Source organism: Acanthochromis polyacanthus, chromosome 1, assembly GCF_021347895.1.
Source record: "Acanthochromis polyacanthus isolate Apoly-LR-REF ecotype Palm Island chromosome 1, KAUST_Apoly_ChrSc, whole genome shotgun sequence".
NCBI classification, from domain to species: Eukaryota; Metazoa; Chordata; class Actinopteri; family Pomacentridae; genus Acanthochromis; species Acanthochromis polyacanthus.
Genome location: NC_067113.1, coordinates 49,235,012 through 49,261,990, shown reverse-complemented (window position 1 = coordinate 49,261,990; position 26,979 = coordinate 49,235,012). Strand labels below are relative to the sequence as shown.

Genomic DNA, 26,979 nt, shown 5'->3' with positions numbered 1-26,979 from the left:
AAAATGGAAAAAAAGAAGATCACCAGAGACCACCTGTGGCCCATTTTTCATTAAATCTTTATTATAAAAATATAAAACACAGAAATTAAGTCAAACATTTCTATAACCCCTACAAGGAAACACCCCCCACCCACACAGCTCAGGAATCAGTGTTTAAACACAGACTGTACACAGCTTCCTTGATTGGATTTTTCTTTTTCTCTGAAAGGATCAAACTTGACTGTTTCTGTGTTAAGCAGACAGTATATTTACACGAACATGAACCACAGAAATAATGACGCAGAAACGCCACAGCTGGAGGAACAGCCTCAATGTCACGTGTAGAGACAGAAATGGGATGTTTTGGAAAGTTGGTTTGCGTTTTTTGTTGGATTTTTGTGTATTTTTAGTATTGACAAGCTGGTGTTGACAGGTTCAGTCGAATCTGATTTAATCTCACTTTAGCTGGTGGGAAAAAAAATTTTCACCAAAATGGGAAAATACTGAATTTTTGTCACCTTGGAAGTAAAGGAATAAAATTCAAGTCAGCGTAAAAACTGCAAGATCTCATGTATGTAATACATTCATTGTTGTTACTCATAAATATTTGTACAGTATGATGGTTTGTAAGTGTACGACACACTGGCAGGCAGATTTTATTGCCATAAATCTGTTTCCTGGTATGCCACTGTAAGCTAAGCTAATTGAAAGTTGCCTTAAGGTTTAATTTTAGACACGAATTGTAACAATTTTCTTATCTAATCAAACAAGCATATTTCCCAACTGTTTTAAACACTTCTTACGATAATAATCTCACTTTTAAGCAGTTAAAAATTAACTATGTTAAGATTTTATTTCTATTCTTATGTTTATTTTTAGAAATGGTGACTGTATATTTGGAATCCCAATCAATGCAAATCAAATGAATGTAGTACAATGGATGCTTTTCCGTTTGCTAATATAACAGCTTTTAACCACTGACGATTTTAGCGCAAAACAAGCTGCAGCCTTCCACGGTAAATAATATTTACCGTTATTAATCTCTTCAAAGCTGTTCCAGTTTCATGGAAGTTCACAAATACTGCTGCAGTAACTCTGTCAGTCCAAAAAAACCTCTCTATTTTTAGTACGTTTTATGCGACTTTATCGCGTTTAACTACAAATTTTCAGTCTTTATTCCCCGTTCGTCTTTGAAAACTAACTTGGTCAAAGCAGCAGTTTTCTATACTATTTTAGAATAAGCAACAAAGAGGCTGTTTCTCCGTTTGAGGCGAGTCTGTGTCCGTTAATGGAATGAACTGAAGGGAAATAAGAGAAAAACCCTCGATGAGAACAGGTGAAGAAGAATGAATTTAGTGACAACATTGTTACTTTCATTTATATATATAATGTCCATTTCAAATAGTTAAATACAAAAGATTGAATATACACTTACAAAATATCTCATATCTCTCTGAAACCTCTGCTTGTACTGCACTTTTATTGGATTATTGGTACCAGTCGGGGATCAAGCAAAAAAAAGAAAAAGAAAAAAAAGTACCATAAAATATTGAACTTGCAGATGCTGGTCCTTCATTCTGGACGGTTTAAACATGCTGCGCTGGTTTTCACAATGTAGTTTTGGCCTGTTTATATATATATATATATATATATAAACTATTCGGCACATATATAACACGGTTACTGTGTAATCCAATAAACATATAAATAAATGTATTACAGAGGTTTCAGCTGAGTTGACTTCTGTAGCTTATGTTATATACAGCAAAAATAAAATATCACTTTCTCTGCAAGCTCTTCCCTGCGTCGGCACTGCATTCCATTTCTTTTTGTTTGTTTTTATCAGTGCACAACGGACAGGACTGGCTGTTTGTGGCGCAACTGCAAAATGAGTTGCGCTACAAACGCTCAGGGAAGCAGAGAATCTACCATCATAAAGACACATGTTACAGTAGAAACTGAACATAATCGATGTGTACTTCACTGTGAAACAATACCGTTTTCAGAAGCCTAATAAGAGCTGTAAATTTCAGAGATCATACCTTATATGTTGGCACGAAATGAAGATTACTGGCTGCTTTCTGTACTTCAGATCTCTAATTTACATCATGTTGTTGTTCTACTGATTTTATTTCATCTTATTCTTTAAGAATTATAGTTTTCAGAGTTCTTGATTGCCGAAAAATTACCACAATACTGTCTAAAATCTTGAATTTATGAAGATTAGTTGAAAATCCCAGCAGAGGTTGATCAAAGTCTTACACTTCTTATTGGCCTTTTGTGTCTTTGCCACCTCTTTAACACCACTGAACCTTAAAGAGACAGTTCGGTGGACTGATTGTTTCGTGAGAAAAACATCATAGATTTACAGGGTGATCTGTACAACAACAAAAAAAGGTATTGTTTTCTATCAGAAGTGCTACGAACAGGCACTGTAATGGATTTTCTCTTTTTTTTGCCCCCTTTTTTTGTTTGTTTTGACAAAGTGGGCGCTCACCCAGGCCAGCGAGCTTCGAAGAGTCCTGTAATACTCTAAAAAGTGATCGGGGATGGAGGGACGGAGTCAGGGGAGGTGGTTTTCGGGTTCAGGGTGGGCTCAGGGGTCGGTGGCGTTGATGGTGGTTTTATCGCGGGCGGTCATGCCTCGGTACCAGCTGCAGTAGCCCTCCTTCTGCTGGATGCAGGCGTAGTGCCGGGACTGGTAGCCGGGGTAGCCGAAGTGGGACAGCATGTCCGTCCATAGGCACTCGTTCTTTGAGGTGACGAAGCAGGGCAGGTAGTGGCAGGGCTTAATCTACAGAGACAGAAGCGACACTAAGGATGTAGCCATGAAGCAGGAAACCAAACTATGTGCTGGCAAGACCTACTGTAGACTCACTGTTTTTATGTTTGGGAAAAAACGGCTTTTTTGGTGAGGATTAGAATACAAGTTTGATACCACTGTCATGTCTGGAGGAGAATGGTAATAAAATCCTCCTATTTGGTCATTTTTGTTTTTGATGGAGCTCCATGCTTCCATTTGCTAGAGTAATGTCATGTTTAGCCTACAGGTATGAGAGTGGCATCAATTTTCTTTTGTAAATCTCAGCAAGAAAGCAAATAAGCATAATTTGAAATATGAAGACATTCCTTTAATGCTACTTAACCCTCTGAATCCAAAAACCTGCTGGCAGGTTTGAAATATATGTTGTCTTGAAAAAATTGTCAAAATGACACAATTTATCAGAGCCCAAAACTGTAAAAACTAAGAAAAATGGCCAGATTTTCATCTTCCCGATGGTTCTTGAACTGCTCATTTGTGAGGTGTGTTTTCATCAGGAAAACTAACTAAATCTGAGCTTAAAATCTTCATATTTAATAGAATTCACCTTATTCTACATGATTCATTTTACAGATTCTGAAAAAAAATCTTATTTTGCCAAAAATAATCCATCTGATTTAACCAGATTCCGTAAAAAATGAAAAATTCTGAGCTCATTTGTGCAAAGTTATTTGCGACTAAGCTGCAACTAACTGTGACTTTACAAAAATTCAGGGACATTTCAGATGAACTGCAGGCAATGTTTACCTCTTCAATTTTGTATGATTTATGGCACTGCAACTGATTTATTCTGCACAAAAGACATTGCTAAGTTCCATTTACTTTTAACAACAGTTGTGCTCTCTTTATAGAGGTGCAGGACTTCATATTGCAGTTCAAAATGAGCCTACAGTGAGTAAAAATGGGACAGGAGCAAAAGAAAAAAATCGCCCAGAAACTGCTTGGAGTGCAGAGGGTTTAAGATTTGCTGCTCTTCTTTTCTAACATCATCAGAAACTTTTACAACAGTGAGTCTACAGTGCAGAAGTTTGTGCAACTAGGCCAAAGTGGAATTAGCTGAATGATAATTATCATATGAAAAAAATGGAATCATTAAAGAAAGCGATGATTGAAATAGTTAAGGAGGGAACATGCACTTAGTGAAACATCCAAAATGTGCACTTAAATCTTCGCTCTACTGCTTTTCAGCACATTAATAGATCAGGTGTAAGGGGAAAAATAAAAGGTTTTTCAACACTCAAGCACAAAACCATTAAGCTGGCATTCTGTGCAACGTTCAATGAGCTTCAGCCGCCTTCCTGAAGCCGTGAAGTTTGTGTAGTTCCTCAAGAATTGGGTTAAAATCTCACTCAGCCCCTCGTGCGTCACTACTCCAGGTGCTGTCACAAAAAGCAGCTTCACGCATGAATATACGGCAGGAAGATTCACACAAACCAGAGAGGTGATGAACGGAAACGCTGCGTTCTAGTGACTCATCGGCTGCAACGAGCTGCACTTATCTGGATCTGAATGCGCCGACAAATTCAATTAGCACATTAGAGGGCACACTTCCCATTTTTGGCTGTTTTTTTATTTCTTTTTTTGAGTGTGTCCTCCACGTTTCAGAGACGTTCGATGTGGCTTCCTGGTTTGAGTGGTTTCAATGATCTGTGGAGAATAGTTTTCTAACTGGTGCAACACGCTCACTGCCTCTCAGTGCAGTAAATCATCGTTTGTGCAGGAATGCGGAGTGTGTTTAATACGTGTGATGATGTTTATGCCTGCCTGCGCTCACCGGCTCTCGTTCTGAAGCCTCGCTTGATCGATGGGCCTCTCCGGATGCCTCTGGGCTGCTGCCACGTTCACTCCGACCACAGTTTACAGGCTCTGGCCCGCATTGGGAACAAATTTGTCTCTCTGCTAATCCACTTATACTGATAGGGGCTGAGTGTGTTAGCAGATGTCCAGGACACTGCTGTACAGTAGGACGTTTATGAGGCAGGTCAGCAGCTGCACAGCGGCAGGCTACATGATCAAGTCACATGAAACTGGGAATGAAAACTTGAGCCAATTCCAGATTTGTTACTTAATAATTCCCAGTGATGGTAGTAAAACTAGTTTTTTCTCCGTCTCTGTCTCCGCTGAACATCCGTGATGTATAATAGTGGAAATTAGAGTCTAAAAAGGAGTTCATATTTCACTTCTAATAAAAATAACATCTCCATTTGCTGGCTTGGAGCAGTTAAACAGCCTGAACTGATTTGACCCTTCACACACCATGAACAATAACAGATTTCCTTCCCCCCTACTGGTCGAGCAGCAGTTTCGCGTTGAGTTTTTTGCAAAAAATCCTCTTGATCCTCCTCCTGCCATCTTTCTTGTCCTTGTCGGCCAGAGGCAGTCTGTCCTCACTCACCCTGCAGTTGCAGCCCAGCTGGTAGCGATGGTTGATGCCTTTCTTCTGGGCCAGCGACAGACGCTCCCACCGCTCGTTGAAGTTGCACAGCCCCGTGTAAACCTTGCCGTCGTACACTCGACCTGCAGACAGGAAAAAACGAAGAGAATCCGTGAGCTGTGTTTGTGTTTGGAAAGACATTTCTGAAGTGCCACTTGAAGATCTGCAGTGGAACTTTTTCCTCATAGTTTTGACTGTGTATCAAGACTAAAACAGTGTCTGTCTCCATGAAATATTGGCTCTGGAGTGCGTGGCTTTTCAGACATGGTGTTGTAGTATGCACAAGGACAATAGGTAGTAGCCCTGCATTTCATTGTTTTCTTGAAATCTTTGCGTGACGATAATAACAATAATGGCTTTACTGACTTTATACTTGCTGGTGAAAATCCATTTTTTTTGTGTTTGTTATAAACTTGGACATGTCTACTTGTGCCATTCCGCAACAAACTGCTACGTTCAAAATGACCAACCAAAAGTCATCGAGGTCAGAATTTGTATAATAATGCCTTCACTGCTGCTCCTTGCTCACAATTCAGCAGGCTTGTTTGCTTTCTAGAGCTGCATCTGCTAACTCTAATGCTAGCATTGAATGTGTTCACTTGTGTTCACTGCTTGCTGTTGGCTGCAAGAGTGAACGCACTCCCAGCATCTGAGGAACAGAAGATCTAGTGGATTATTTCATTTTTGATGGCAGGGTCACAAGAACAACAACCTTAATGTTTGTGTTTTGTGCAGCTAAATTAGCTACTGTTATCATTAGCTTGGATCATGTACTGGTCAGGATTCTGTGGAAACGCTAAGACAATTAGTATTTTTTTTAAGTTTAGTTTTTTGGCCCTTTTTAGTGTTCATTCTGTTGGACAGAGAGAGCAAAAGACAGGAAACATGGGCAGAAGAGTAGGGGAAATGGGGAAAAATCCAGCAAATGGCTGTGGGTCAGACTCGAACCCCTGAATGCAGCATCGGGAACGATAACCTCTGTTTGTGGGTCGCCCGCTCAACCAGTTTGACAGCAGTAAACGTGCTTCAATGCAGCATCTGTTAGCTTCTCTCCTGCTCTCTGTGCTCACGTATGTACCATTTTAATATGACCAAATACCATTTCTGTTCCTGCTGTCTGACAACAAATGTAGTTTGACATAGTGACAGAAATGCAGCTGAATAGGACCACATGTTAACCAGCAGAGCCATTTACAAGCTGTTGCTCTCTATTGAACTATAACTGCAAAATCATTCAAAACATTACCTATACATGAGATAAAAATACCAGCTGAAACTTAAAATTAAGCTACTACCAAAGTCAGAGGGAAAAAAAATACATAATAAGGACAAAAGTTGTTTGTTAGAAACTTGGATTTCCTTTGGAGATGCAGTCCTAACTTGCATAATAAGCCCCCTATTTTCATGTTTTTTAATCATGTTGGATTTATGCACTTTAATATACAAACTTTCACTTGCATTTTGTACTGAGCTTCATCATACAGTGACATACAGCTTGTCAAAATAAATCAAACTTAAATGAAATTTTCCGTTTCTGGGAATAAAGTTAGATGTTTGGATTGACTGACTAATCTTAAATAGTCGATACATTCATCAAGTCCCGAATGGCATCTATACAAATCGAAATGTCTCAAAGAATCTAATAACTTCATTCACTTTAATGTAATTTGCAGTCACTTGATCACAGTTAACTGCTGGTATCTAACTTTGCAAAAGAGCAACTTTATGCCACGAGTGCACACATGCTATTTCATCATTTGTCTAATTTAATAATCTTCCCCGTGTAATACGGCTCCGGCTTGTTTATCTTCGGTAAGACAATCTCATACAGTAAGCCCGTATTAAACCAACACCCCTATTTCTGAATACCCAAAGGTCAGCAGACGTCTATTTTTAGCTCTGGACCGTTTGCAGCTCCCCGGTTCCTGAGACAGGTGCAGCCCAGCGGCCCGAACATCACAATTTGTCACCGCGCGTCTCCTTCACGGTGTTGTCACCATGTGGGAATCTGTCAGCTCACAAATATGCACTTCTTTGACCCCCCGTGAACCTCCTGCCCGGCCTGCCTCCCTCCCAGATTACTGAAGTCGCTGGCGGGCTTATTACATGGTGTTGAGTGTGTGACATGCTCCTAAAATACTAATCAGGGCCCGCAGCACTCGAGGCTCGATCAAAGAGAATCAACCGGGCCTCTTGTGCGTTTAAACTGCGGCCTCCAACTTATTATAGACGCCCTGAGAGCAGCGAAAGACGCTGGTGATGTCACTCGCACCCAGAACCGGGTAAACATAGCCGCCGCTGCCTGGCAACGGCGCCTCGTTGGCCTGCACTTACAGTATTTACAGGTCGGGACTTAGCGACAGTTATACACACCGAGCGCTGCAGGGTCCAAAGTAAACTGCACCTCTGTTGGAAATAGCAAGTCATAAAATGCTCCCGCTGGAAAACGCCAGTCGCTTCCTGCTGCCTGTTAATTACAAGTTGTGAGAAGGAGAGAAAAATCTGCTGTTTCTGGCCTTATGAGCTAAAGGGGGAAATTGGCGCACAGAAATAAAAAAAAAACAACAACAAAAAGAACGGCCCCTGCTTTGAGTCCTGCACAGTGGCAAACGGGAGGTTATAAATAGTGGGAAAGTTTGTGTCACAGGACAAATGAATAAGTCCTTGGGGGGAGCCGGGGAGGTGGGGGGAGCGTCGGGCCAAACAAGCTTGTGAGACTGAAAGAGCCTCTGAGAGGGAACAAGCTTATGCTGGCAGCAGAACGCTAACGAGAACATTTTCAGCAGCTCGCTGGTGGAAATGGATTCTGTTTTGAGAGTCATGTTGTGTAACTTGGTTGAGAAAGCTGTTTATAGTTTAGAGCACTCAGGAGTTCTGCAGACTTATTGGCAGATTTTTCTAGTCGGGCTTTGACCTGATGACAAAAAACTCATTTCACAGACTGAGTAATTACTAATGATGCAAAAAAGGAAATTAATGGAGTTCAGCTTTAACCTTCGCCTGCTTTAAGAGACACTGCAGGAAGTAGTTTGCACACTGAAGTTTATTTTGCACAATTTTTTTATCATATCTAATTCTAATTCCTTTTTACTCTACATATTTGTGTATATATATTTAAATCAATTATATATTTATAAAATTGTGTTTTTGTGATATGCAGACTGCTGCAATTTCCCTTAAAGATTAATAAAGTAAATATCAATCAAGCTATTTGGACCCAAATTTGACAGGTATAGTATTGTTTTTTTTTTAAATCAACAAAATTATACAAATTATTAGATCCAGAAACTATTAAAACAGGAAAAAAATGGTCCCTTTTTAACTTTTCTAAGATCCTTAAATGTATCATGTGTGACTTTCACTTTCTTCGGGAAAATTAACCAAATCTAAGCTTAAAATCATGATATTTAATTGAAATAACTTTATTCTACATGTTTCAGTTCAAAATTTATCAAAAACTGATCTTGTGCTAGAACAAAATTCTGCAAAAAACTAAACAAAATCTGCACTTTTCAGCACACCCATGAAGGCATTAGTTATTCAACTACGACCTGCAGTCATGTCGCAAAAATTCATACACTTTTTGGCTGAACTGCAGGCAGTGCATACACAGCAAGAGGCATGTATGAAAAAAGCTAGAAATGGAAGTAAAATAAAAGAAAATATCTAACAGTATGTAGAGCCACCATTTTTCCAATATTGGTAACACCTGTGGGCAGTTAATTCCACTTTCCAACATTTTTAGAAAGAGATTAATAATCAAAGAAAGCAAAATTTTGTGAGTTAAAAACGAAAACAAACTGCTTCAGCGGGTTAACAAAACAACAAGTCCAGTGGTCTGCATACAAACACACAGTAAAGCAACATTTAAGCATTTATGACCTGAAACTGAAGTCAGCTCACCTGTGATCAGATACTGGTACTTGTTGATGTCAAACTTGACGCCGCACAAACTCTCAGAGGCGTCTGTGTAAATGTGCTGCACGTGCTGGACTTTGTCGAATCCTTTGTACATCTGTAAGACACCAAAGTCAACAGTTTAATTCAATAAACTAAAAGTGAAACGTTGCCCTCACCGTGGCACTGCAGCTCTGACTTAACCGCTGCACATAAATAGTGAGGCATGGAAACCGCTCGCTGGCTTCATCAGATAACGTTTCTTGAGGAATTCCTCGGGGGAGAAGCAGTATTAGGCTCTGCCCTTAACTAAATCACAGATAACATGGTTACATTGTGTAATTTGCTCCGACTTTGATGCCGCTTTGGCAAAGTCACTGCTGATCTGTGGGCATCAGCGCCTTCCATTCAGCTCAGGTATGCAGAACCCAAAAGTCACTGTTTACTCTGAGAACTGTTGTGTTGTTTTTTTTTCCAGAGTAATTTATTTGTCTGGGAACAACAGGAAATCCCTGTTGAGACGCGTCGCTCCCAGAAAAGCAGAACAAACCGTGGCTTGAGCCAGAAACTACGCAGCGTTGGGAAAGCCAGAGGCATCCGTCTCATAGGATTTGTTGAAATTTTGGAGGGAATTGCGTTCTTTCCAAAGGAAAACCGCTGTTTGCAGTACAAACCGGCAGGCTGTAGTGCAAACAAATAACCAAGGAGGTGCAGAGGTCACATCTAATGCCCGAGGATAATCCTTACAGTGATGATTGCTGCGCTCCACCAACGGGAGGCCACTTAATGCTTTTGTTACAAACTGGGATTGTACTGGTGCAGTGCATGACTGTGTTGGATTGTTTGCACTCAGAGCGAGGAGTTTGGTTGAGCTGTAATGCCCGTAAGCCCGCTAATCCTCCGGCCTGGCTCCTGTCTGAGCAGCAGGCCGATGTCAGCATCTGTCAGAAATATGCAGCGTTATGTAAGAACATAGAGGAAGTGAAGAACGGGCTTTCAGGCTAAGATCCCTCAACTGCTTTTCCGCTATTACACAGCAGCTGAAGGGGCGGAGACACAGCAACAAACACTGGCATTATCCTGTTTGTATTCAGTCATATGGCACTGTGAGTTTCAACAGCAGGCCAAAGACTGGAACTGAAAAAACCAAGTCATGACAATATGTAGCTGAATTTAGCCAGAAAACATCCTAAATATTTTAAAGACGCATCTTTGTTGATGGACGTGGCTCCAATTTCAGGACCACATTTCCACCTACTAATTGGTCAACTAATGGAGCAGCATGAACGTAAATCACACTGTATTTGTTCAACACCAAAGGCTTTTCTGATGTCTTCTGTTGGACAGAAAAGTTATCGTTAGCGTGTCAGCTTGAGTAAGTCTTTAGGCTCTGAAAACAGTCATCTTTTAGCTAATGACGGCTTGCTGCAAAACAAACTGCTGGATTAAACTGAAGACGATGATAAAACCAGTTGAAATGATGAATGTTAAAAGAATTCAGGGCAGTCTTACAAAGTTGTATCTTATGAAGTTGTGAACACGTTTATAACCATGCCAAGTTGTAATATATTACACTTATTAGTGTCATTCTCACTTTTTTTGAAAATGTGTAAATAGGTCAAAAGAATTTGTGTAAATTTAGACTATGCGGTTTCCCACTGGTGACAACTGTTGCCGACTATAAAACCTACATTTTCACGAACAAAACCAACATGAAATGAAAAAATGTATACATACTATGTGTTAGGGAGGTCTAAGGAGTAAAACACATGCATTTATTTTGCAGGGAAAAATCTGGGAGTAAACAGGTTAATTAATTACGTCATATCTTGTTTGTATGACATGTTAATTCATGGGTTTTGCATATGAGGCTAGCAGTTCTACCCTTTGTCCAGTTTCTATGCTAAGCTAAGCTAGCCATACTGGCTCTAGCTTCTTATTTATCCCACAGACTGGTGTCATTCTTTTTATCTTTTTCTTCGTAAGAAAGACAGAATGTGTGTTGGACCAAGTTTTCTGCATGTCTTTTGCAGATGAAATAAATTCAGTGTCTTGTTCGTCGATGTTCTCACCTTCATCTGCTTCACTGTGTAGCGCATCGTCCCAAACGGTCCGTCTCTCAGCAGCTTCTTGCCCACAACTTTAGCTCGAATCACTGTGAAGAAAAAAGAAACACATTCCTTTTAGCACTCAGGTTTTAGCTTTCGTTTCCAATCCATCAAATACCGCATCGCCTCGACCAGTAGGAGGCATTACCCCTGATAAATACCATTTCAGGACCAGGTTGGCACCGCAGTTAATCCGTTTATCCGATTTTCTGCATTGCTGCATTGTTTGCCAAGGAGGGCCGATGAGGGAAAAACACTGAAGGGACTTTGGAGTTTGATACAGAAATTAGGGGGAAAAGAGTGAAAGAGGCAGCGTCCAAGTATTATAAAACCATAAAACCACGCGGCTCTGTGGCTCAGATCGGATTTTCTTAGATGGCTGCGCATAGCAACGTGCAGCAAACACTAGAACATCACTTTATTAACTCTTTCATCGCTCATATTCAGTAAAAATGTGACTCCAAACTGATTTTTTTGTTCCTCAAACCCATTTGAAAGGCACGTTAACTTTTACAAATCACACAATTTATCACAGCTACAAACTGTTAAAACCGAAAGCAGTCATTGGATTTTCAACTTTCCAACGGTTCTTGAACTACTCATATGTGATGTGCCGTTATGTCACAAAATTATCCAAATCTAAGCTGAAAGTCATGATATTTAACAAAAAACCATTCCATTTTACATACCACATAGTTAAAATCAGCAAAAAAAATAAACAGTTTGCAGTAACCAGATTCTGTTGCACCCTGTTGGAAAACTTAACGGAATTCAAGCTTAAGATTTGATATTTAGGTCAAATCACTTTATTCTGCATGTCTCATTTAAAAAATCTGCCAGAAATAATCAGTTTCCTCCAAACAGATTCTGTAAAAAACTAAAAATTTTGCACTCATTAGCGCAAAAGTGAAGCCTTTGCTAATTTCACTGCAACCAACAGGCACATGACAAAAAATCACTGACTTCTCGGCACAGCAGACGGGAGACAAGTATAGAAACGGGTGAAAAATCTTAAGTATAAAAGGTATTGGGTTCTGTAAAGCGTCTTGAGACGATTTGACTGTAATTGATGCTATATAAATAAAATTGAATTGAATCGAATTGAATTATGCTTCTTCGGGATTGGTAACACCTGTATTTAAAAAAAGTAAAGAAAAGAAATAACACTATTTATCAGAGCCAGACATACCTGTCTGAACATGTTAACTGCACAAATTACATTAATTAGAACCAGAAAGTGTGTCAAAAATAGAGAAAAAAAATCTTTGGATTTTCAACATTCTAATCCTCTTTGAAATTTTTTCTAGTATTAGCAACATCTATGGACACTTTGAAAAATATTTTATATGATGATTTCAAGTAATTTAAATTTTTGTCTAAAATAAATAATCAAAGAAATTAAACTTTTTTTTCTTTTTCTGATTTATGGCTTTATAATTTTGCTATACTGCACAAAAGACATTTCTGAGTTCCCAATACTTCTAGTCATGGTTGTTCTGTCTCCATTGAGGTGCAGGATTTTATATTGCAGTGAAAAATGAATACACAAGTGACTGAAGCAACAAAAAAACGCCCAGAGGCTGCTTGGGGTTCAGAGGGTTAAACGGCTCTATATTTGGATCAGGGCTTGAACAAGATCTTATCCGCGTGCAGGACCCTCATGTAAACGTCGGCCAGGTGAAAACGCTCAGCAGCGACTTTGATTTGTTTGCTTTCACTCGTGTTTTAGTGGAAGGTCTGGAGCAGGGAGCGTAGAAATAAGCTGCTGGATGAGGCCGAGCCGGAGCTGCGGGACCCTCATGAGCGCCGGATCCTCTGAAGTTCACCTGCTGCCCGAAGCCCAGCGGCCGCAGACACAACTAACACTGGCCATGTTTGTTATCTTCTCTCGGTGGAATTTCCTTTCCACATTCTTTGGGGGCTCACGTTCCCCCAGAAAGGGGGGGGGCTTTCATTCTTTTTTCAACTGGAGAAAGAAATGAGGCATGTGGCATCTTCTGCTGGGTCGTCTCTACTTCGAGGGCAAGTGGAAATTGGGCATAAAAATACAACTCAAACAGGAAGCAGTTCCAGCGAGGCCACCCAAAAAGTGGTGACCGCAGATTTATTTTGGACATAAAGTCCCCGATTTGAACCTGGAGTTTATTTAAATAATCCCAAAAGTCCTATTTTGAGCGAGTATGAACTGTTTAAAGAAACGGCAGCATACCAAGAGAAATACAGAATAACTGGGTGTAGTTTTCTTTAATGTAATGCATTTGAGGAATGTTTCTGACCAGTAATGAAAGTATTAGTATAAAAAATAGTTATTTTATTAGACAATGGTTTCAGTTGCATACATGGAAGTAGTCCTGTACATGAACCAACAAGACATATTTTTACTCGCTGTGGGCTCATTTTTCACTGCAATGTGAAGTCCTGCACCTCTATGGAAACAGCACAACCATGGCTAGAAGGAGAAATAACTTTAAAGTGTCTCCTGTGCAGTATGACAGAGTTACAAAGCCAAAAAGTCATAAAAAAGTTAAATTTCTTTGATTATTTAATTTACAAAAATGTATAAAGCTGGAGTCAACATTAAAACATTTCTACACCCAAAGGTGCTACCAGTACCACCAAAATATGATAACTTAACATACTGGAGATATTTCACTACTTACATTTTCATTTTGTTTCAATACTCGTCCCCAATCTGCTCTGCGTGAACACAGCCTGCAGTTCATCAGAAAAATCTATGAATATTTATCACATGACTGTTGGTCACAGTAGAGTCACTAATGGCTTCACTTTTGTCCTAATGAGTGCAGAATTTTTCTTTTATGGAATCTAGGTACATAAATTGGTTTCATTTTGGCAGATTTTTAAATGGGAGTTACGTAACAATCTTAAGCTTAAAATTGGTTATGCTTTCCAATAGAGTGGAGTTTTTTTAGTTGTTTTTACAGAATTTGGTTTTCTGATGGAACAGCACATCACAGATGAGTAGTTTGAGGACTGTCGGGAAGTTGACAATTCTCTCTGTTTTTAAATTTTCTGGCTCTGATAAATAGTGTAAGTTTGGCAACTGTTAGAATAAAGACTGCATCCTTTTACACTCCTGTTCATGGTGAATTAGGGCTGTCACTGCTTTTTCAAAATCTACACTATTGTTCCTATGTTAAATGTACATTTATACCTTTTTTCTTGTCATCAAATTTGGGCAGTAAAAGCACCACAAGTCAGTTCTATAGTGTAGTTTAGGAAGAGGTATCACATTTTTTTTTAATATAAATCCAAACAAATTTCATGTTACTTTTCATTCATATGAAGTCCATCTTTTTCAGTGAACGCCTCATTCAACACCAGTGGTGCTTTTCAGCTTCACCATCCACTCAAAACGCAGCACAACGGAGCTGCAAAATGCAAAAGCTTTCAAACTGCATGTGAAGTGACTCTTTGCCTCCTCGGCGGAGCTCATTGGAGATTTTTTTCCCTACCTGCCAGCGTTCTGCTGTCACTGACTTTCACCGACGGCTTCACAAGAAAGAAAAAGCCGAGTCCTTTCAGGATGAGCGTCCAGACCCCCCGCCTGCCCGCCGCTTTCTGACCCTCCACAATAACCTGCTGCAGAACATTCGATCCATTAATCTGTCAGCTCGCTTCATTATGAACCCAGGAGCGCCGTTACGTGATCGAGCTCTGCTAAATGCACCCAAATGCCGTTTGACAGACGCTACAATTACAGCAGAAGCGGGGCACAATTACACAGGAATGTGCCAACAGAACAGGATACTTTCTCCTCGGTTAAACACACCGCTGTCGCTATTTTCAAACATCACCCCAAAACCTAGTTTCCTCCTCTGCCCTGAGCTTGAAACCAGCCCCGAGGGGAAACAAATGTTGGTGTTTGAAGCGCCACAGGCCAGCGGATTGGACTGAAGTGCGTCCAGATAGGAGCCCTCTTGTTGGACGGCTGCTACTAAGTGGCCGGCGATGGTGGCATCACCCGGAGGAATGTGTGAAGGGCCTGGGCTTCTCCGGAGACACAGGATTTGTCATTCGCCTGCAGTGACCTCCTGACCTCTTCCGCATTCAGCAGTTATATTTACGCGCGACCACAGGGCCGCCAGCTCCCGTCAAAAAGTCGACATTAAGAGTGTTTATTTAACCCAGTTTCATAATGTGATCTAACATCACCCCGATTCAGCAGGAAACCGTGTCGATAAAGCGTCAATTCAGCCTTCTAAACTACTCCACCTGTACTGACTTTACCTCTGCTTGTACATGTCGGCTCTCATTGCCTTAGTCACCAGTTTACACTTACTGACACTTACACTGCTGTTTTTCCTACAAAGTACCGTAGTTCGATTTCACACTAAACATATGTTTAAAGACACACAGTGAGAGACGTTTGCTAAATAACCTCATTTACGCAACAGATTATAGATAATATGTTAGCTCAAGAGCTTGTACTTGAAACTTTCGAGTCTAATACTTAATATTCTCCCCATTTCAACAAACTAACCTCTGAACCCCAAACTTTAAGTGCAGGTTTGAGGGCTGTGTTGTCTTTTAAAAAATTGCCGTAAGTAACAAAATTTGTCAGTCTGAAAATGCAAATAAATGAAAAAAAAGAAAAAAAATCATTGGATTTTTAACTTTGACTGTCCTTGAACTACTCATGTGTGACAGGTTGTTCCATCAGGAAAAATAGCAAAATTCAAGCTTAAATTTGTAACATTTCATAAAAATCACCTTATTTTATACTTCTAATTTAAATGTTTTCCAAAACTAAACCATTTGCAGTTACCAAATTCTGTTAAAAAAAGAGGAAAAAGGAAAATCAGGTGCGGTTCTATCAGGAAAAACAACTAAAATCATTTTATTTTACATGTGTGACTTTAAAAAAAATACCAAAAATAAGTCGCTTGCAGTAACCAGATTCTGTACAAAACAAAACAAAAATCTTCTCTCCTTTGCAGAACCATGTAGCCATCAGTGACTCAGTGACAAACAGCCAATTGACAAAAAATCAGACTTTTTGGCTGTTTACACAGAGCAGCTAGGAAACCAGTATGGAGACCAATTTAAAAAGCAATTAGTAAAATATCTACTGTATTTAGAGCCACTATATTTTTTAAATCCAGATTTTTTTTGATTTTTGCCAAATAAATGAGTAAATATATCCAACTGCAACTTCTTTTCCCCCTTTTTTAAAGGGATTAATGGCGTTTTAACTTGGTTTTACAGCACAGCAGACAATTTTGAGTTCTCTGTACTAGAAAACCGTTCCCAAAAAGGTGCAGGACTTGATATTACAGTGAAAAATGACACCACAGTGAGAGGAACAGTGCTATATAAATAAAGTATTATTACTGTCAGTACTTCAGGAATAATGCACATGGGATAATAATGTAAATAATCAGGAAAAAGACACAGTACATTGTGGTTATGAACTCTCTCTCAGCCTCCTTCTACTTGTATTTGAGTGTATTTCTTTTCAAAAAAGAGAAAAAACTATTAGACTTTTTCAGATCTTCCTGTAGATAACCATCAAACACAATAAACTGAAAATCTGATTCCACTACACTGAAATCTAAGAGTGGAATTGCAGGCCGGAGCTGTGACGCACGAGGATTCGTCTTCTGCAGAGGATCTGACACACATTTTCGAGAGTGGGAGGTTTTTTTTTCGTGATAAGAGAGGTAACCAGGGTCTGACAAGGAATATAAAAAGAAGAAGTGAATCCATTTTTCGCTCGGTATCTCTTTGCCCAAAGCAGGGGATTACGCAAGCGTGAATTGGACATGCTAAATCTTAAGGTGAGCATGTAATTCAGTTCAACATTTATTTCTGCCCACGTACATTGTGGCAAACTGCGGGCATGACGGGAATAAGGTTACTCATTTTGTGTGTGAGGGATTGAGAGGGAGGGTGACGACGGTTTCAGGATGCAGAAAGTTGCCCAAGCTCGAGGAGGCGAGTGGGAGGAAGAGGAATTCTCAGGACGACACACTACCACGCTCAAAAATAAACACTGAAACCCAATCACTGCTGTAGAGCTTCGTGTCGGATGGAAAACACCGGCGCAGAAAGAATCCGCAAGCAGAGGAAGCTTCTAAAGCACAAAGCCTGTTTATTTAAATCATTCTGACACTTGAGTTGTTGTAGTGAAATCAAAGAGTGTCTTTAATTGAGCAAGAATCCACTTCATTGCTTAAAAATCTATTTAAAAGTGAAGGAATCTGCTCTGTCTTTTGTCATTTTGCTAAGCTGTGGTACACAAAATCACCTCGTCTGTCATTCTGAATATAATATAATCAATAAAAGACAATCAAAACTGTTGTAATGAAAAAATACTGATACACCAGTGGTTAAGCTGCTTATTTTAAATTAGAACCATCTTCAGTTGGCAGAAAAGGTCATCACTACACCAACAAATTTTAACTTCACCAACCAAACTAGTCATTTAACCCTTTGAAGCACATAAAGTTTCTGGATGTTTGTTTACTCCTGTTGCATTTTAATTCACTGTTTGTTCATTTTCACTGCAATTTAAAGTCCTGCACCTCTGTGGAAACAGAACAATCATGATTAGATGTAGAGAGAACACAGAAATGTATTTTGTGTGCAGTAGAATAAAGTTAGACTACCATAAGTGATTCAAAAATACAAGTAAAAGTTGAATTTATTTGGCAAAAATTTTAAATAAACGGAGTCAACATGTACAACAATCTTCCTTTGGTGTCATCAATACTGGAAAAAAAATATGATGACTCTACATGTTATATTTTATATGTTTTACGACTTAAAATTACAATCTTATACCATGGTTTTGTCTCAATGTGTATACAAAGCCTGCAGTTCAACTGAAAAGTCCCACAATTTTTGCTACATGACCGTTGGTCACAGCTGAGCCATGAATGGCTTCATAGTTGTGTTGAGAAGTGCAGAATTTTTAGTTTTTTACAAAATCTAGCTAAAGCAAATAGTTCGTTTTTGGTGATTTTTTTATTTTTATTTCAAACATGTAGAATAAAGTGATTCTGATGAAAAAATATCACAATTTTAAGCTTAGCTACAGATGAGTAGTTCAATTCTTTTCTCGGTTTTTCCAGTTTTTGGCACAGATAAATGTTGTTTTGTCTTTTTTTTCCCCCTTAAGCATGCCTTGAAAACCCACTAGCACTCAGGTGGAAAAATGTGTCATAAATGAGTAGTTCAAGGATCGTTGGAAAGTTGAAAATCCAACAATTCAACAAATTTTTACAGTTTCTGGCTCTGATAAATATTAAAGCTAAAATTAGTGCCATTTAATAGACTTTAGTTGGCCTGCTGCTCAACAATGAAGCCGTTTCTCCACATTAACTGCCAGCCATATCTGCAAACACATGGTGTTACTGTGCATCGCTGCTATCTCAGAACGTGCTTTGCATTTACCTCTTTAACTGCCTTTTCTTTTAGACTCATTACACAGATGATTGTGTGACTGCTGTTGAAATGTCAGTGATATTAAACGAAATCATGTCTGTTCTTGGGTTTTACCTGGATGATCTAGTTTTGTCTGATTCTGGTCTTAGATTTGTAAGTTTGTGGCATATTAGTCGGTGTTTTTCATGTGTTGGTCCGCTGTCCTTCCCCCCTGTTTGGGCCTCTTGTTTGAAACGGAGCATCCTGGGAGGCTGTGTGGTCATCAGCGTAGGGAGGGTTGGACTGGAGATCTGATACTCCTGACTCAGGGGAGGAACATCCCAAACTTGTACGGAATCCAGACCCCTTTGACATCTCATCGCATTTTAACTGACTTTTGGGAAAACTCCGGATCCGAGCTTACACGATGCACGTCTCACTCAGAGTCCTGGCTTTGCTCCGGTTATCACCCGTCACCTGCTGACCCGCGATTTAACGGTACCAGGAGAGCAAATCACAAAAACCCCAGATTTCACTCAAAGCTCCTCTTGTGCACAACGAAATATCCGCAGCAGGTCGGCCCGATACCGAGAATAAACACACATCACGCTAATCCTCGGCGAATGCTTCTCGATGCGAGCGTGCAAAGGTTTGCCGCTGCCAACCCCGAGCACTTGGGAACCTTATATTAAATTTCAGGGTCAAAGCTTAGTGCCGGGCCTCTAATCTTGCTTTGGGAGGCTTTGGAAAAACAAGCGCTGCTCATTTCCCCCCTTGTGAATGGGCTCCCTCAACCCTAATAGGAGCCAACTGGGTCTCTGCAGCCGGGTCAGTGTTCAGGTAGAAACTTGCAGACGTGGCCAAAGTCGCTCACCTCATTAGCAAATGGTCGAAACCGAAAAATGACCCAAGCCTCAACGAGAAACTTCCCCGCACACCTTCAATATTTCAATTTTCTCAAGTAAAGAGACTTCAATAACCCAATTTCCAGCCCTTTTAACCTAATTGTGATTCATCCAGCGGAGTGCCTGCGGGTGATTATGGGTCAGAGCCAAGAAAACAAGAGCCAAAAAAAAAAAAGAAGCTTTGAACTCCACTGAGGGTCTTAAATTGGGAAGATTCGGGCCCGCTGCCTTTGATGTCGACGGTGAGAATTACAGGGTTTCTCCTTCGTCGCATTAGCATTTCAGCCCCGTACCTTCTTTGTTTTCCACCGTCTCTGTGTTTTTAACTAGGCTGGCTGATGAAAGCACAAGTTTAAGCTCGCAGGGAGAAAAAAAAAAGACGTTCGGTTACAGAATTAACACGGATTGAAGGATCAGGTTTGTTAGTTAATAAATAAGAATATGTTCTCTACATATTGTACCTGTGACCTGATGCAGCTCAGCACATTGCCTTAATCTGAACTTAGTTAAACACACTTTGGAAGTTCATGTTTCATCACAAGTTTAACTCTTTGAACTCCAAGAAGTTTCTAATGTCTTTTGCTTCCGTTACATTTTTACTCACTGTTTGTTCATTTTTCACCTCAATATAATCCTGCACTGATATGGAAACAGAACAAGCATAAATATAAGAAAAGAGAACTGAAATTAATGAAAATAATGGTGTCTCTACATACTACAGATATTTTAATACTTTGTGTAAACATGGCCTGCAGTTCAACCCAGTTTAGCTGAAAACTTCCAGAATTTTTGTCACGTGACTGTTGGTGGCAGCTGAGCCATTAATGGTTTCACTGTTGTGCCACGAAGCGTCCAATTTTTTCTTTTTTACAGAATCTAGATAAAGCATATAAAATATTTTTGGCAATATTTCAAATAAGACATGCAGAATAAAATGATTTTGATGAAAAATCATGATTTTAAGCTGAGATTTGGTTATTTTTTCTCAGAAAACCACAAACACATGGAACATTCAAATACCATCAAAAAGGTGCAAATTTTCGTATTTTTTCTATTTATGTCGTTTTTGGTTTTAATAAATGATGCATTTTAGGCATTTAAAAGAAAACATGTTTAGACAATTTAGTTACTCTTTTACAGTGTCTCTGATAAATGGTGTCATGTTGCTGATTTTAAAAAGTAAAGAACAGATGTTATAAATACAAAAAAAAAATTGTTGCTCTACTTATATATTGTTTACTATTTTTTTCTTTACTACTTTTAACTACTTACACTTTTAATTTGTTTCTATGCATTTCTCATTTCTATTCTATGTAAACGGCCTGCAGTTCAGTTGAAAAGTCAAATTTTTTCCATGCGACTGTTTTTTTGGGCTGAGTCATTTTGGCTTCTTAATTGCACAGAGGAGTGCAGAGTTTTTTGTTTTTTACAGAATCTGTCTTGTACAAAGGATGTATTTTTGGCAATTTTTTTAAATGAAGAATATGCAATAAAGCAATTTTGATGAGTAACATGATTTTAAGCTTGAATAAATTCAGATCATTTTCCTCATAGGATGCATTGTCACATGATTAGTTCAAGGACTATCAGGAACTTTAACCCTTTAAGCTTCAGTCAATTCCAGCCGTTTTCAGTACAAAAAAATCGCGAATATTCTATTTTTAAATTAAAAAAATTACAAAAAATACAGGGAATATTGGATGGGCATCGTAAGGTGCATTTCCTTGAAAATGACCGATTCGGGGATTTTATACCGACTTCAGGACATGTTTTGGACAAAATAGTTTACTGGCTTGTGTCATCTGGATGTAAAAGGTTGGATTATGGCCGTTTTTTGTGGAATCTTTTTTTTGTGTGTGTAATAATGAACCCGGAAATGTGAGTCGCGCTGTGTGCGTTGAAGCCGTGCATAGAGAACGGATGGATGAATATTCGTTTTTGTCGGACAAATGTGTTTTTCTCACCCGCTGTGGTAATCGCATCTGAAAGTGGTTTATACCGGCGGATTCATGAGAATCTAAGCTTTCCATCGGCGTATAGTGTTTGTATAATCGGGTTTGCAGCCGTCGGACATTCTTGAAATTCCTATGCAAATTAGTAGGTGTACCGCCGGCGGTACACTGAAGCTTAGGGGGTTAAAATCACACAAATATTTCTGTTTTTACAGTTTCTGGCTCTGACAAATGGTGTAGTTTTGGCATTTTGTGAGAAAAAACATGCCTTTCAAGCCTGCCAGCAGTGTTTGGAGTTCAGAGGGTTAAATTCAGATGAAACTTTGATTAAACTCGACCCAGATTAATCAATGAAACATCAGTGTGACCTCTCAGTGCATCCAACCAGTGTTTCAGCAGCGTTTCTCTCCGAGCGACAGGGTGTAAGAGGGGCCACAAGCATTCAAAGCACACCTCGAGCTAAGCCATGACCTTGGCAATGGGATTTGTGGAGCTCACGACTGCTCACTGCCCCCATTGAAGTCAGTCCCAGATTCAACGCTGGCAGGTCTCAGCGGGCGCCAACACCACGAGCTATCTGGAGATGTGAAGGACTGTGAGAGGCATTGCAGGAGTGTTTGCGGAAGCGGCATTTTCACTCAGTCCAACCGGGTCACTTGGCCGAGGAAGCACCCAGAGGCCTGCGGATGTGGAGCTTCCAAAGTTCTCAGTATCCCGATCCCGTTTCACAGGCTTCCCTTCATAAAGGTGGATCCTCCAAAGTCTCCTCGGCTAAACCTGCAAATTTTCTCCGCTACGGAGGATTCACCAAAGCATCATCATGAGCTACCGCCCACGTCAGAGCTACATGAAGTGATTTACGCCCACAGAGACATTCTGGTTGCGTCCTCTAAATTTGGGCAAAGAAGCCTCGTTTTCACATTCTGGAAAAGCCTTTGGAAAAAGGAAATGCTTGTAGAGCGATTATGATGACACATTGGAAAAGGAAACTGAAGATGAAGTGGCATTTCAAAGGCAGGCTGTGTCCTTAACGTCAAGTTTGTCTTGCTGTTGCAGGGTTGAAACATATAAAGCAAGCAGTAGATGAGTCAGGAAGAGGAAGATTGTTTTGTCTCATGCTAGAGAGCAGCAGAAATGGTTTTAAAAATGCTGTAATATTATTCTAACCTTCTGATTCTAAAATCCACCGGTGGGCTTAACAGCAATGTTGCTTTTCCCAAAACAAATGCCACAGTTGCACCATTTATCAGCCAGAATTTGTTAAAACGGACTGAATCTACAAAGTATCGACTTTCCAACGATCCTTGAACTCCTCATTTGTGACACACCATTCCAGCTGAAAACTTAACCAAATTCTTCTAATTAAAAATTTGCCAAAAATAAACTGTTTTCCTTAGCTAAATACTGTAAAAAACAAAAAATTCTGAAATCCTCAACGTAACAGAAAAGCTATTAGGGACTCAGCTGTGACCAACAGTGACATGGCAAAAATTCAGAAACTCTTCGGCTGAACTGCAGGCTATGTATTCACAGAGCAGACAGGATAAGAAAACAAACAATTAAAATGTAAGTCGTAAAATATCTGCAGTATAAAGAATCACCACATTTTTCCGGTATTAGAAACACTTGAGGGAATCTGAAAAAATGTGAAAAATGTCGAATATAGTTTTTCTATAATATAAATAATCAAAGAAATTCTTTCGTTTGGCTTTTTGTTATGATTTATGGCATTATAAGTTTGTCATACTGGGAAAAAAAAAATATTTTTAAGTTCTTTCTACGTTTAATAATGGTTGTGCTGTTTCCATAAGGGTGCAGGACTTCATATTGCAATAAAAATTAGGCAAAATGAGTTAAAAATGTGAGAGAAGCAAAAAAATAAAAAAACGAGGGTTAAAGTTGCACTTATTCTGACAATGGAAGTAAAGGCACAACTCGGCAGCAGTTTATTCCCATTCATTTTCTTGCTTAGAGTTGGAACTTTGCCATGATTTTCCAGATTTTTAAAAAAAATTGAAGCTTAAAACTGCAGTGAGTTAGCTTAGCTTAGCAGAAAGACTGGAAATAAAGGGAAACAGCTAGCATGGCTCTGCCCACAGCCACCCAGCAACATCTATAAAGCTGTTTATTTGTCTGCACCTTAATTGCAATGATAAGTAAAAGGAAAGAAACATGCGGCTTTGTTTGGGTATTTAACACTGAGCAGTCTTTCATCCGATTTTAAAGCATCACTGAGAACCTGCCGTCGCTGTCAGCCTCTACTGGTGGCCGGCAGTAAGTGTGATCCCATTAAAGTGTGTGTGTTTACAGAGGCGTTGCTGCAGAAACTAGTAAATTCATCAACAGCAGGGATTAGGGCGAACACATGGGCTACACACACGGCTGCAGTGCCTCGGTTCGGACTGAGAGATTATTGTTTGATTGTGCGTCAGGAGCTTTAGAGCGTCTCGTGACAGTTCTGCATTTTTGGGGTCAAATGGGCAGAGACATGAAATGTTTGAGCTTCACTCAGGAACAACGTTGGGTTCGGGACCCTCCTGCAGAAGCTGTCTCATCAGAAACACCACCATTAAAAACAACACACGCTCTGCTTTCCCTACAGGGCAGATCACATAATCCTCCAAAAACAGAGGCCAGGTTGGAGCCGGGAGTTCATATTATTCTGGCGAGTCAGAGAAAGCATAAGCAGGGCAGTAAAACAAGCCGCCTCCCCACAGCTCTGCTTGTGGAGCAGAAGGCTGTCAAATTACAGAAACACCAGAGTGTGAAGATAAACAAGCAGAAGTTTTAAACTAGTTCTCAACTGGTGTCACATCTCAACAGTTTGCATGAGATTTAAGCTGCATGGGGACACATTAAAAGAGCAAAAACAGAGCGATAATTCACCATCCTCAACATCTTATGTGGCTGAATTGATGGAAAATGATGATCAGAGGTAGAAAATGATGTACTATGGAATTAAATGCATGACTTTTATTGTATTAGTGTAAGAAACATCACTTTTTAAGCATCTTAGCTGGAGTAAAGCAGCACAAGTTTGTCATACTGCAAGATATTTATTCCATGAAATGGTTCACTTGGCTGAAATAGAGCAGTCTATCTGTGTTTTCCAGACAGCAGGTCGGTCCTAATTCCTGCTCTGGTTGAAAAATTGCCCCTTTATGTCACCCAACAATACAAATACAACGGTTTTAGCCGGTAATAGGCTCCATATCATAAGTCCTTACCTATGTCGGAGTTGCAGAATGCGTCCTGCGGGTGCGTCAGAGCGCACGAACAGCCCTCCGTCAGCTGGTGAACCTGCAGGCTGCTGAAGACGAACAGCAGGCTGATCAGGTGCTGGTACACCGACTGCATCGCTCCAAAGTTTTCCCCCCGCTTTCTCTGATAAACTGTACGGAGTCCGAACACCCGGCTCTGCTGGTCGTGGAGGCAGTGGGACTCAGTGCGTAACGTCCAAGTGGTTTCTGTTTCTGTCGCTGCCTTTGCTCTCTGCTGCTGCTGCTGCTTCTCGCCTCTGAAGCGTCTCTCTGGACCCGGACACGAGCACAGCCGTACATATAGCGCGCTCACGTTCACGCCCCCTTTTTCCACCTCTGCAGCTCGCGGCCGCAGCGTCCAATCAGAGGCCGGTGATGCCATCTGGACAGGATGACATAAACTGCTGGACTTCACCCTGTTTCTTCCTCTTATGTTCCCAAATAGAAAAAGTGCACAGAAAAACTACTTATGAATAACAGTAATGATTGGATCTGTTTTCTAGTGACTTATTTTTCTCCTTTGCTTCTTTATAAACAACATAAAATATTCAATCATGTGATGCAAATTGCATATTTATGATTTAAATATATGTTATAAATCAAATAAACTTCACAAATTCAGTTAACTGTTGACAAATTTCTCCAAATGTGCCAACTTTATCTGCCTTTCTGGTATGTACACTGTAAAAAATTCAAGTTTTTTTTTGACAAATTATGGATAATTACGACTAAAGTCTGAGAAAAAAGTAAATTTACATTATAGCATTTAAACTCGCCAACATTGTAAATAACGTCCACATCAAAAATATATATTTTTGCAAACCGATTGGTTCTTTCACAACATGTGACTTTAAAAAAAAAAATATTAGTTTCTATTATATAAAAAAGACAAGTGTGTATATCAATAATTAGAAAATGGTACAAAAATCTACAGTTTTTTTTTTTTACAGTTTTTTCCTGTTTTTGGTAAATTACGGATAACTGAAACCGCAGAAAATAAGTATTAATTTACACCTAAAACTTTTTTTTTTAATGGAGCAAAGCTGTAAATAATGTCCATATCAAAAGTATATTTTTGTAAATAGTTTTTAGCTTTTTTCGGCAGCTTAGAATGGGCTCTGAAGTGACTGCTGATTAAGTTTTAGTCTTAACTGATTGCATTTAACCCACTATTTCATACTCGCTCTGCTGCCTGACAACAAAGACAGAAAAATATTTAAATCTATACAGCTTTTTTTTTTAAAATTTGGCTGTATTAAAATGCAGTGAATTTGAGCACAGAGAGCAGGAGAGAAGTAAACAGATGTAAACAACAGCAGAGTTTAGGTTGAACTGAAGAACTTGTTTCATGGTTTCAAATTAAACTTTCACTATCTCTGAATGTGCCTCAGGTTTACAGTTTCCACAGAGCTCTGACCTGTGGACATACGATCAAAGCTAATGCTAACAAGAGCCAAATTAGCCACAGAACATGCTAATCCTGATGATTTTTCATTTGTTTTGGTGACATTTTCTTTGGTATTAAAAGTAATCCTTTGATATTTTAGTTCATCAGATGCTGGGAGTGCATGGAGACTCTTGTGTTCACTCTTACAGCCAACAACAGAACATTTGGTGTGTTTTGCTTGTTGCTGAGGTGTTTTAAAGTCAGGAGAAGCAGCTCTAGAAAATCAATAAACCTGGTGGACTGAGAGACGGCTTTTAGAATAGATCACCTGGAAACATGAGGAGGAAGAATTATGCAAAGTTTTAGCTCGACAACTGTTGGTTCCATTCCAGTTCAGTAAACATCTTAGTGGTTTGTAATGCTGGGAGACTTCCTAGTTGATTGGTGGCTTGCCAGATGGCAGAAGTGAACATTTTCATATCTGAACAGCTTCTATTTTACCCCTCCAAGTACACAACAACCACAAAACTCAATAAAATGGATTCTCACCATATGGGACCTTTAATCTTGCTCCCTCCAATAAAAATGGATAAACACCATAAACCTGTCAACACTTTATTACCCTGTAAAACCATAAAAACAGTAAATCGCCACAGTGACATAGCAAGAACGAGGTAACGATTTATCAAAATATTGGAGTTTAACTACCAATTGATCGATGGTGTCTACTTTAATCTTGGAAACACAGTTTTCTTTCTGAAATGCTTTATTCCTTTATTGTGCTCCAAGCATTTTTCTTTTTGCTCACTTCCCTCCCAGGAGTCGCACTTAGTCATCCTGCCCACCG

General features: G+C 39.6%; 2 protein-coding genes across 3 annotated transcripts in view; one reads left to right on the top strand and one right to left on the bottom strand.

Annotated features, from left to right (window-relative positions):
* Positions 1–26,979, top strand: part of LOC110947979 (synapsin-3-like) — a 154,613-nt gene that overhangs the window by 66,773 nt on the left and 60,861 nt on the right. The gene's annotated exons all lie outside the window — the stretch shown is intronic.
* LOC110947980 (metalloproteinase inhibitor 3) lies at positions 41–25,032 on the bottom strand. The gene is made up of 5 exons (XM_022189339.2): positions 24,713–25,032; positions 11,204–11,286; positions 9,138–9,249; positions 5,196–5,317; positions 41–2,773 (listed from the first exon to the last, which is right to left on the bottom strand). The coding sequence occupies exons 1-5, from the start codon at positions 24,840–24,842 to the stop codon at positions 2,576–2,578; spliced, it is 645 nt and encodes a 214-aa protein (XP_022045031.1). The 5' UTR covers positions 24,843–25,032; the 3' UTR covers positions 41–2,575.